General features: G+C 36.6%; 2 protein-coding genes across 7 annotated transcripts in view; both read right to left on the reverse strand.

The window, feature by feature from the left end:
• Positions 1 to 12,827, reverse strand: part of LOC137627084 (uncharacterized) — a 54,074-nt gene that overhangs the window by 19,906 nt on the left and 21,341 nt on the right. Inside the window, exon 1 of one of the 6 annotated variants that reach the window (XM_068358085.1) lies at positions 393 to 566. The exons of 4 other annotated variants lie outside the window; for them this stretch is intronic. The gene's annotated coding sequence lies outside the window, so the exon portion shown is untranslated. Of the gene's footprint in view, positions 1 to 350; positions 567 to 12,827 lie in introns of those variants that run through there. One more of the 6 variants, XM_068358084.1, reaches the window with a different exon arrangement.
• On the reverse strand, positions 8,781 to 10,470 carry LOC137627085 (uncharacterized). The gene has a single exon (XM_068358089.1). It carries the CDS (start codon positions 10,336 to 10,338, stop codon positions 9,793 to 9,795), a length of 546 nt encoding a protein of 181 aa, XP_068214190.1. The 5' UTR covers positions 10,339 to 10,470; the 3' UTR covers positions 8,781 to 9,792.

Below are 12,827 nucleotides of genomic sequence, written 5' to 3' on the forward strand. Positions count from 1 at the left end.
ATTTTATTCATTCTCTCTCTCTCTCTCTCTAGAGTCTAGAGAGAGAGAGAGCGGTACCACTGTAGTTCTTGTATTTGGAGGCTGTAGTGGTTGAGGGCCTTAGTGACTGGTTCCCATGGCGGTAGACCTCACACTATAGTAGCACCAAATTATATATATATATATATATATATATATATATATATATATATATATATATATATATATATATATATATATATATATATATATATATATATATACACACATATTATGCACACACACACACACACACACACACACACACACACACACACACACACACACACACACACACATATTCATGTCTCTGTAGATGCAATGAAACTTACTTGAAGTGAGGGTTAAAAGTTATGTAACATTAGGCAAAACACCTCTGGCTCTTCTTGTAGATGACCACAGAACACCGTTCGAATGGAAGACAATTTACAAACAGTCTTTATAAACGTTTTTTCACTTGTAAAGAGAAATGTTTTGGCTAATTAATGTTGTTATTGTTAGCGAAATACACGTTGTCAATGGCCACAGTTTCATCAGCTGACTGTGACTGACTGTGGGGAGGACAGTATCTGGCGGTTGGCCTTGAAGAATACGATGCCATATTATCTACTTCATTTAATATCTAAGAAATATCTCCTTTTTCAAACCTTCTATTGTTTCTTTTATTTAAATAAGCTTTCATATACAGAAATTGTCAATTGGGTTAGAAAATAGATATGTATTTTGATGTTTATAAATGAAGGAATATCAAGATACTTGGCACCTCTTTGGAAAGTTTGTTATCTTCTTAATTATCGAACATCGTGCATCCCCAGGTTGCTTTCTTAAGTCCTGTATATATATATATATATATATATATATATATATATATATATATATATATATATATATATATATATATATATATATATGTGTGTGTGTGTGTGTATATATATATATATATATATATATATATATATATATATATATATATATATATATATATATATATCATTAATCCTTTAAATTTTTTCATCGGGTTAATATTACATAATAGGCTTATGAAAGTTATTATTATTATTATTATTATTATTATTATTATTATTATTATTATTATTATTATTATTGTTGTTGCTGTTGTTGTATTTCCATGCTTATATTTTACAAATTCTATACGCACAGGAATTACAGGATTTAATAATGCATGTTGCATAGCTCGCTGTATTTCTTAAGTTTTATATTGGTAATTCTTCCCATCCTGCAATTACGTATAATTATAATGTGCCTGATTTCTATCATGAAAAATCTTAAGGGAAGGAAAGGATACGATGGAATAATAGTTGATATGACATTGGCTGAAAATGAAGTTACTCACATAATACAAGATTATTTTGTAGATGGTGGAGTGAAAAGGCAAAACCTGATGAGTGGGAGCTGGGAGTGTTGGTGAAAATGGCAGAAAAAAAAAAAGATCTGACTGATTGCAATAATTACAAAGGCATCACACTTACGGCAGTGGTTATGAAAATATATAGTATGTTCATTCTAAAGAGACTAGAGAAAAAGATTGATGAAAAGATGAGAGATGAACAAGCAGGATTTAGAAAAGGTAGAAGTTGTACTGACCAAATTTTAATTCTAAAACGTTTGATAGTGTGCACCGGCCAATTTTGTTGCGAGTCCTGCGTTATTATGGAGTTTCTGTTAAATATGTAAATTTGATTAAGTCTGTTCATGAGCATAGCAAATGTAAAGTTAATGTTAGTGGAGACCTGGCAAGTGAACTTCCATTGAACAGTGGAGTACTCCAAGGGAATGTGTTGTCACCTATGTTGTTTATCCTCCTCGTGGATTTTGCAGAGAACAGTTAGGGGTGGCGAAGAAGGATTAGACTGGATTGGCAACTGGATATTAGCGGACGTAGAGTATGCTGAAAACACTGTCCTTATTAGCAAAACGCCACAAGACTTGCAAAACTTGTTTACCAGAATTTACGAAATATCACAGGAGGTTGGGCTCAAGATAAATAGAAGAAAGACGGTGATGATGAGAACGGAATATGCAATGGAAGATGAAATATCATTTAAGTATTTAGGAACTATGATCTCCAATACAGGGTCTTTAGAATTGGAGATTAATGAAAGATTTAATAGAGAATCAGACAGTGACTAGGTTAAGTAAAATTTGGAAATAAAATCGACTGAAATTACATATAAAAATCAGACTATATATCAGTTTAGTGAGATCAGTATTACTGTATGGACCGTGCACGGACAGAGTGTCGAAGGACAGAGCGTCGAAGGACAAAGTGTCGAATGGACAAAATGTCGAACAGACAATGTGTCGAAATTATAAAAATAAATGATAAAGAGATAGTAATGATAAATGATAAAATATAAATGATAAAAAGAGAGAGAATACAGTATCCATTTAACTAACGACCTAATTAACCTTTAACTATATAGTAATGTTTACATTGGTATATCCTTACATATAACTATATAACAATGTTTACAATGATATATCCTTACATATAACAATTCTTACATTGTTATATTCTTATATGCATATTCTAGAGAGATAGAGAGAATATATATAGAGTATTCAGTCTTTTAGAGATTTCTCACCAGTTAACTTCCTTCGAGATTCAAGTCTCAATTTAAATTTCCATTCTACCTAACCTATAATAATGGAAATAATCAAGACTCAAATGGGTGGAAAGAAACTGCTACATGAAGGCTATGCATACGTGATAGATAAAGTGGTTAACGAAAGAATATATTGGAAATGTGAAAAACGAAACTATTGGAACAGCAGAGCAATAACTCAAGGTGAAACAATTTCCAAAAGTACTGAGCATTCACACCAGCAAGACAGTTCTCAGATTGATGCTATAAAAGTTATAGATAAGATAAAAATTCATTCTAAACATTCCGAAGAAATTCCATCTTCGATAATAAATCAGTGCACAAACGATGTTACAGTCTCCATAGTTGGAAAGCTTCCAAGAAAGGAATCTCTAGCTCGAACAATTAGTTCGAAATTCAACTTTTAGCGGTGAAAACTTAACTGTAACAACGAGGGGAGACCCATTCTTATTATTGGATGAAAATGGCGTAGAAATATATTCAACAACACAGAATGTCAACACTTTGAGCTCCAATAGAAGATGGTTCTGTGACGGAACTTTCAAGTCGGCCCCTAATGGAAATCAACTATATACCATTCATGGTCTTATTGATGAAAACATGACTTTACCCTTAATGTACTGCATTACCGAAAACAAAGATGAGACTACTTATTCCATTATTTTTGAGTTTTTGTCTGCTAAGCAACTAAATCCTAGTTCCATTACCGCTGATTTTGAACGCTCGCCCATCAACCAAATGAGAATTATTTTCCCGGAGTCCACAATTTATGGATGCTTCTTTCACTTCGGGCAGTGTTTGTGGAGAAAAATCCAAGCCCTAGGATTGCAGACATGGTATAACGAGCGTAATAATGCTTTTATTATAAAGCAAATTCAGGCCCTCGCATTTGTTCCCCCCTGTGATGTTTGTGCTCTGTTCAATAAGTTAATTGAGTCTTTTGATGATGAAACTGATGAAACATTAGGAGAATTTTTTACAATATTTTGAAGCTACATGGCTTGGAATCGTGCAGAGGGGAAGAAGAAGAAAGCCATTATATGAAATTGACTTGTGGTCAGTTCACGAGAGAGTTGCAAAAGATTTGCCTAGGACCAATAACTCCGTTGAAGGGTGGCATAATGCTTTTCATAGAAGAGTGAAGATTTGCCACCCAACAGAGGACAAACTTTTACGAAAACTTCGTATGGAGCAGGCCAGCACTGAAATGATTCTAGGACAAACTCAACAAGGCCGCGATGTAAAAAGAAAATACAAGAAATATGCTCTCTTTAACCTAAGACTAAAAAGTATTTGTGATACATATGACGTTAATGATGGGTTACAATATCTTCGAGCCATCGCTTACAATCTTTAAATTAATATTGCTACAATTTTTTTTAAAACATTAATACATTTGTATTTTCATATTTTATGTCTTTTCATAAATAAATTTTTATTGCTTATATTGATGTATGATGTATATTTATGATCCTATATCCATTTTATTTTTCAAAAGCGCTGAATGACCTTGTAATCCCAGTACTTGGTGTAAGCCTAAATTGAATAATCAACTCAAAAAACATTTATAACTCCTTGTAACTCTCTATCTTCTGGATGACCTTGAAGTTCCATTGCTTGACGTAAGCCTAAAATCAATAATCCAATCCAATCTATCTCTCTCTCTTTTTAACTTTTGTCCATTCGACACTTTGTCCTTCGACGCTCTGTCTTTCGACACTCTGCCTTTCGACACTCTGTCATGGTATGACAATGAAACAATTTCCAACAGATTTTGTAGATTGGAGAACAAAGCCCTCAGAAGGATATTGGGAGTTAAATGGCAGGACAGGATTAGACATGAAACTATAAGAGAGATTACTCGAGTGCCTTATGTAGATGAGATCATGGTGAAGGGTAGATGGAGATGGTTTGGACATGCTCTTTGCACTCCCCAAGAGAGATTAGTTCATCAGACTTTCAACTGGGCTCCACAAGGCACTAGAAGAGTTGGAAGACCCATGCCCACATGGTTGATGATTATGAAACGTGACCTGAGAGATGATGAATGGAGAAGTATTGAATTGAAAGCTCAAAATAGAGACGACTGGCGAAATTTAACTGAGGGCGTTTGCGTCGCTAGTCGTAGGAGATGAAAATTTCCATGCATCTCCATTCTATTTGATACAATATGACAGAATGACAGATACCTGTATAATGCAGGAATATCCACCACTGATCTCAGAATGTACCCCAATACACTTCTCCTATGGCTTCAGAATGCTTCTGAAATTGGCATGTATAGACTCGCTCCGATAGCTTAGTGCCATCTCATATTCAGCTGTGCCCCCTAGGTAAGGTTGCAGACACTAAACGCTCTAACGAGTCTGTTCACATACAAGGAATAAACTAACAAAATATTAGCCATTGACTTAACATTGCGATTACTCTCAAAGTAATTCTGCGTACTTGTACTTTGATGTACTTTATCCAAAATGTTACAGATTCATGACTGCCAAGTTTAGTCAAAATCAGTACAGTAGTTTATGTGTAAAGTGGACCACAAATAAACAAACGCACTAACAGACAGGGGAGAATACATACCCTTAGAAAAAGTATGAAAGGTTATGGAAAATCTTAGGAAATTCTATTATTACCTCCGCCAACAGAGTTGGGAGGAGGTTATGTTTTCGCCCCTGTTTGCGAACAACTTCCTGGCCGTAATTCTGCTCCTAAAGTAGTGAACCGTTTTGGGGATTAATCATGTTGAGACGTGGAAGGGATTCAATATTGAAAAGTCCTAGGTCAAAGGTCAAGGTTAAAGTCCTATGTTAAAGGTCAAGGCCAAAGTCCTTGGTCAAAGGTCAGTGTCAAAGTCCTATGTCAAGGGTCAAGTCAAAGGTCAAAGTCAAAGTCCTATGTCAAAGGTCAAGGCCAAAGTCCTTGGTCAAAGGTCAATGTCAAAGCCCTATGTCAAAGGTCAAGGTCAAAGTCCTATGTCAAAGGTCCAGGTCAAAGTCATAGGTCTAAGGTCAAGGTCAAACATCAAGGTCAAAGTCATAGGTCAAAGGTAAGGGTCAAAGTCCTAAGTCAAAGGTCAAGAACTAAGTCCTAGGTCAAAGGTCAAGGTCGAGCAAAAGGTCGACCGAATTAAACCAAACCTTAACCTCAAGTTCAGACTTCAAATACGCCTAAGGTCTAAATTGATTCTGAGAAAGTCAAGATTGTTTCGAGAAATAAGCTGCAATGGCGGAGGTCTGCACTCTCGGAGTGCTTCTCTAGTTCCATCTATTATTGGCTTCACAAGTAGGTGTGAAAGTACTAAGTTCAATGCCGCAGAGAGAGAGAGAGAAAGAGAGAGCGAGAGAGAGATTTCATACTTTATTCTTTGTCATTTACAATAAAGATATTTCGTTAAAAAGAAATCAGAAAATAAGGAAATAAGAGCGTCCTCAACTGGGGTTCGAGTCCCGCTCAAACTCATTAGTTCCTTTGGTCGCTGCAACCTTACCGTCCTTGTGAGCTTAAGGATGTAAGTTTTGGGGGAGCCTATAGGTCTATCTGCTGAGTCATCAGCAACCATTGCCTGGGCCTCCTTTGACCTAGCTTGGGTGGAGAGGGGACTTGGGCGCTGATCATATGTATATATGGTCAGTCTCTAGGGCAGGGCTACTCAACTGGCGGCCCGCGGTTCGAATCCGGACCTTCTGAGTGTTGTAGTTGGACCCCAGGCCCCAAGAGAAGAAAATATATTTAAGTAACACGTGTTACTTAAATATATTTTCTTCTCTTGGGGCGTGGATTCTTGCAAGTGTATTTCCTCGGCTGTGAGTCAGAGGTCTATAGTACTTATGTACAGTATTTAACTTACTAATGCTCCCAGGACCTTATATATATATATATATATATATATATATATATATATATATATATATATATATATATATAATATATATATATATATATATATATATATGTGTGTGTGTGTGTGTGTTTGTGTGTGTATATATATACACACATATATATATATATATATATATATATATATGTGTGTGTGTGTGTGTGTGTTCGAAGAGAAGAAAGTTTGATGATGAAAATCGTTCCTTCAAGGAAGAATGGATACAACAGTTTGCTTTCATTCTTCCCAAAACCAGCTCTAAGCCGATTTGCCTTATATGTAGCGAAACCATTGCCTTAGTGAAGAGCAGTAATATGAAACGCCATTATGAAACTAAACACAGTGGATTAGAAAAGATGTATCAACAAGGAACTGAAGAGAGAAAAAAGCAAATAAATAAGCTAAAATCGCAGTATGAAAAGTCAACCATAGTTCTTGCCAGTGCCATGACAGCCCAGGAGAGAGCAACGGAATGTTCACTGAGAATAGCCTGGATCTTGGGAAAACACAAGAAATACTTCACTGACGCGGAAATTGTTAAAGAATGTATGCTGGAAGCAGCAGATACATTGTTTGATGATAAACAGAAAAATGAAATAAAAGATAGAATTAAGCAGATTCTATTATTTGATTCCACATCAATGAGGAGAACGGAACTATTAGCTGTTGATCTTATGTCGCAACTTGATCAAGGACTGAAAAAAAGCACCTTGTATCTCACTGGCTATTGATGAATCAACAGACAATGCTCAACTCATTGTTTTTGTGAGATATTATGATGCAGGGGAGAAAAAATTTTGCCAGGACTTGTTGGGTGTGACTGACCTTAAAGGAAGAGCACGGGGGATCGTGACTACAGATGGAGCTCCAGCCATGGTTGGTCGAGAGAGGGGGCTAGTTGCAAGATTAAAGGAAGATAATCCGGACATGATAAGTTACCACTGCATAATCCACAAATCAGTTCTGTTGTCCAGTCTGGGAGATGAATATGGTGAAGTAATGGAGACTATTATGAAGCTAGTAAACTTCCTTCGATCAACGTCAGCACTACAACATCGTCTACTACGAACCTTTCTTACCGAGGTCAATGCAAGCTATGACGATTTACTTGTGCACAATAATGTGAGATGGCTAAGTAAGGGAAAAGTTTTGGAGCGATTTTGGGCAATTAGGAAGGAGTTGCAGACTTTCCTGGAGGATCCAAACAGTGTGAAGGCAAAGGCATTTTCTGAATATTTGAAAGATGACAAGAAAATTGAAAGTGTTGGATTTTTGGCAGACATAATGTCACATTTGAATGACCTCAGTGTCAAACTGCAAGGGGAAAAACACACTATCTCCAACTTGATCTCAGCAATTTGAGCTTTCCAGGAAAAAATTGAACTTTTCAAGGACGATATTCGAGCCAGCTTTTCCATTTTCCAAGATTTTTGGAGGAACGTAAAGATGAAACAGACACTAAATTTGTCCAATTTATTGAGAAGCTGATCAACAATTTTAAGGTTCACTTTGATGATTTTGTTCTTGGAAAACAGTTGCTGCTGTTCATTCAAAACCCCTTTCTAGTGACAGATATCACAGAATTTTCAGTCGAAGCAAATTTAACCTGGAAATGGGTAGATGCTGCTAGAATCCAACTGGAACTTATTGACTTTCAAGAGAATGTAGCGCTGAAACAAGTATTCTGTGATTGTACACCAGAAACATTTTGGTCAAAAGCATCCCCTGCTAATCTTCCTACTCTTCACAGATTAGCAGTGCAAATTCTCACGATGTTTGGCTCCACTTACTGCTGCGAATCTGCTTTCTCAACTATGAACCTAGTGAAGAACAAGTTTCGCTCCTGTATGAACAATGAACACCACCACTGTCTTCGACTCGCAATTACTCCATTAGTACCAAAATTTCGGGAAGTAGCAAAAAGCAAAAATTGCAATTTCTCTCACTAAATTCTTGTTGTGGTGTTTTGATTTTTTTTTTATTTGAAAATTCATTTTATTTTCTGAGAGGGAATGTTCATATCCTGTTATGTTTTAAAAGAGGTAATTTTTTATTATTAAAATACCATAGTATGAAACAGTATTTCATTTTAGAACTCTCAATTTCAGTTTTTTTTTATAGAGAAAAACATTCAAGTCTTGCTATGCTTTAGGTATAAAATTTAATACATTTATTTCCACGTTTTGAAAATTTGTATAAATAAAACAAACTATGAATATGAAATTAATAAAAATCATGGTTTACTACCCTGTTCTCGAATTGGTTGTTTTATTTTCATGATTTCTGGACCTATGTATACAGTGGAACTTGTCTAACTGGACCTTTCCTCATAATAGTTGAATAGCCCTGCTCTAGGGCAATGTCACTGTCCCTTGCCTCTGCCATTCATGAGCGGCCTTTAAACCTTTAAATACTTCAGGTGTGAGAAAAACAATATAAGGACCCTGATATAATCGATAATATAAGACCTACTTTATTCACATTTCAACATTATATTTCCTTATTTTATACTCCTCCTAATGTCTGGATTCTCTCTCTACCCAAGGGGGAATCAACTCAAAGATAATAGCTTGTGGTCAGCCTGGGAATTGAACTCAGGCACAAGAAATTGAGGTTTCATTGACTTATCAACTCACCCACAAAGAGTCAATGGAATCTCAGTTTCTTGGGCCCTGGTTCGATTCCCCATATAGCACTCTCTTGACCCCGACTGTGTCTTTTCTCTCTACCTCCCTCCTTCTGTTATTTTCAACTGAAATAGATTACTGAGGGATCATTTATTTAATTTTCAAACTACACATAAGTATAATGATTTACTTTTTATTTTTATTTTTTTAGCTTTTTGTCTCTAGTCTTTCATATTACATTATTATGGATTTTCTATATAATTATTCGTCAGATGTAGTTTCCATATTCCATTTTAACAATGATTTTTTTTAAGCGAGATTGACTGAAGTACATCTATATATTTTTTCATTAGAAGATGAAAAAAACTACTTGTGAAAAGTCTGTGGGTCAAGAACCCTTCAAAAGTATATATATTAAGTAAGGGAAATACAGAGTTAGCTATCCACTTTTAAAATGGGCCATTTGGAAACATGACTGAAAGAAATAGCACTGGGCTCACATTGGGTCGTTTTTCAAATGACTCCCAACCTTATCCTTCTCGCTCATGAGGCAAGTATCCTAACCGCCTTGTCAAGGAGTTTACACGTTAGGCAAGCGTGCGAGTTCGTGTGACTGACTAATTACACGAGCGGGCGGTGTAAATCAACCCTGTGGGACTCCCTCCATAACTAAAATGACATCATCACCATCAGCTGCACTTTCAAACACAATGCCACATGGTATACCGTCCGTAATTACCTGGGCCATTTCTACGTAACATTTCATGCGGTATTCGGCATGGGCATCTACTAGGAGTTTCATTTTCATCAACTTGACCGAACTCAGGTGCAGAGCTCTCCTCAACAACTCTTGTGTGTCGTGAATACTTTCTGTTGTCATATCCACATCACAGAAGCCGAAAGAAAATGGTTTTTGCCACCTGTATGATTTGAGCAACTGAATCAGAGGTGTCAGCATTTCTACAAAACCATTGTACAACCACACAGTAAGTTTAATGTCTTTGGGCATAGGCGATGCTGTGCAACAATGCGCTAAGTTTCTGAGGTCTTCGGTGTTTTCTACCAGTACTTTTAGTTCGATATTTGCATCTTTGTCATGAGAGCACTTCAGCAAGCTAATTAGGTCACCCATATGTTTTTCGTATAAGTCTCCATAAAATAATACTTTTATCACTTCTGGCTTTACCATGATTGAAAAGTTGCTGCGTATCTAAGCAATGATCAAAATTACACAAAAGATCAACACAAGTTACGGGCGAATAAAACTCCAAAGTGCACATTATGTGTCGCAAATCCATTTTTGAATCATACCGAGTAAACCAAAGTTCGCATTTGTGACCACAGAAGTTGTTTTGAACTTGGTTTTTGCCAGTATATATTCAAATGCTTCACGGTCTTCTGTGAGGCTCTGCCCTATCAATCCTGTCTCAATACTGTTATGATTTAAAACTCTCCTAAAACCCTGACAGACAATTTGATGTTCCCGACACTCTCTGATAAATGTAGCCCACTGGACCCATAATCCAGACGATGTTTCTTTTAGATATTCTGTAACAAGTTTCCTTAGATACTCAAGATTGACATTCTCTTTTGAAGTTTCCATTGCAGCCAAGAACTGTAACGTATTCTGCTTATCAACTTTGACAGTATCAATAAACGAGCTATATGGAGATTCCTCTTCTTCTGCCGAACTACCCTTTGAAACGTCCACCACTTTCACGTACACGTAAATAAGGAAGAAGCGCAGCGCCAGCAAAAGCATCTGCCATAACATCTTGCTTTTTAAATGTTACTATACTATCATTTTGACTTATGTAGAAAGCAGTGAGGTATTCCTGGAAACTTTTGTGTAAAAATTGCCATGCATACTCTGTCTTGAACATCTTTTGTATAGTGATGCATTTCATAAAACAAGACAGAGCATCCATTGGATCTATGCTCTGATTTTCTGCTTCTTCTATGAGTTCATCAGTGCATTTTTTATCCAATATCTGTGTATTGCATCTAAGAGTAACCCAAGCCACTTTACTTAGGGTTTTGAGCCACTTTTCACATGTGCGTTCAATCAGGTTAATATGGCGAGATTCTCTAGACTTCCGCTGAGTCCTCAAAGCAAGTTGTTTGATCTTCATCTCAACAGTTTGCTGATAAATACGCATTACTGTTGTAGTTTCTGACAAAGAATCGTCATCGTTGAGCCATAGGGACACCAGCATCATCAAAGTTAATGGCAAACACAGTAAGGTACACAAATGCTGCTCTAGCGCCTCTATTCTGTGATACAATATATTGATAGTGCTTTCGAGGTCATCCACATTTTCCTTGATTATTGACAATATTTTACTTAGGTATTCCTTGCGCTGATTATTGCTAAAACCTTTTGCAAAGAAAATACAAGCTTCTTTTTTATTTGTTGACATCAAGCTCTTAGCCTCCTCAGTAAATTCAGGTCTACAAGTTATAATACATCTGTTATTAGAAAATTTCGTATTCAGTTCTTTTAATATAGCCCTTGCATTTAATCCTGCTTCATCAAAACCATCAACAACGAACAGCACGCAACACTTCTGAAGGGCTGGGATCACATCTTCCTGTCGAAGAGTGCTGCATGTTTCAGGCAGCAGCTCTTCCATCAAGTATTCCCGCAGGGATTTAGAATTAACTTTGTGACACTCAATGAATATTATGATCTCAATATCCAGCAAATTTATATCATCTCCTTTTTCAGAGGCCCATTTATGAAGAATGTGTTTACAGATGTAGCTTTTTCCAATTCCTGCAATCCCTTCAATGATTAATACCTTTGGAGGTGTGCCATCATTGATGCGATACAAGAAAATATCCTCCACTGACAGGATAGTGTTATCGACATCTTTGATTGTTACATTTGTGAAGATTTTGGCCTCATGAAGGGCACTGTTGCCTTCAGCCACTGGAACCTGAAACCACTGCTCTAAAGAAGATGACCATAGATCAAGGTAATACGGAAATAACTCGGACTGCGAGTTGGCCACCAATCTCTTCACAATATTCTGCCTCAGGTCTTCCAGTTCCTGTTGATAAGACTGCAGAGAGTATTTTGATGTTGAATTGAGAATCTCGTCTATTTTCATTTTAGTGACCTTCACTTCCTGTGAAAAGTCAATCTTTTTCCTTGAGCTGACATTACACAATATGTTTTCCAGGAGCTGCTTCAACTTCTTCACGCGTTCTTTAAGTTCGACATCACTCAGACTAACAGCCTCGTGTGCTAAGAAGTTTCTCTCGCATTTGATGAGATACAGCATGTGCTCAATCTCATCAACTTCGTTTGGATTTGGATCGGTCCACTTTTTATCTGAAATTGGAGCGAGACCACATATCTGCTGCAGCAGTTTATACAGAAATGTAATGTCGAAGGGTTCCCAGCTGGTTCCCGCTTCTAATGCATCCCTTTCATGCAGTGAAAAGATTCTTCTGTAGTCTTTATTTGTAATACCTAGAACATTACCGCAGTAGTCTTTGACACTTTGCTGTCCCCCACTATATAATGCACTGCATACCTGTGGGAAATAAGAGAGAAACTACCGTTACAAGCTTCCTTTCGAGCTGTGGTCATTGTGAAACAGGGATTGTCAAAAGCTACAATTTGCGTTGACCATAGTGATTGAGCATCAATCCATTTCAAAAAGTTAATTT

Source organism: Palaemon carinicauda, chromosome 34 (genome assembly GCF_036898095.1).
Source record: "Palaemon carinicauda isolate YSFRI2023 chromosome 34, ASM3689809v2, whole genome shotgun sequence".
In the NCBI taxonomy this organism is placed as follows: Eukaryota; Metazoa; Arthropoda; class Malacostraca; order Decapoda; family Palaemonidae; genus Palaemon; species Palaemon carinicauda.

Excerpts from the sequence above, each read along its gene's own strand:
- LOC137627085 (XM_068358089.1), bottom strand. The coding sequence starts at position 10,338 with ATGGTAAAGCCAGAAGTGATAAAAGTATTATTTTATGGAGACTTATAC.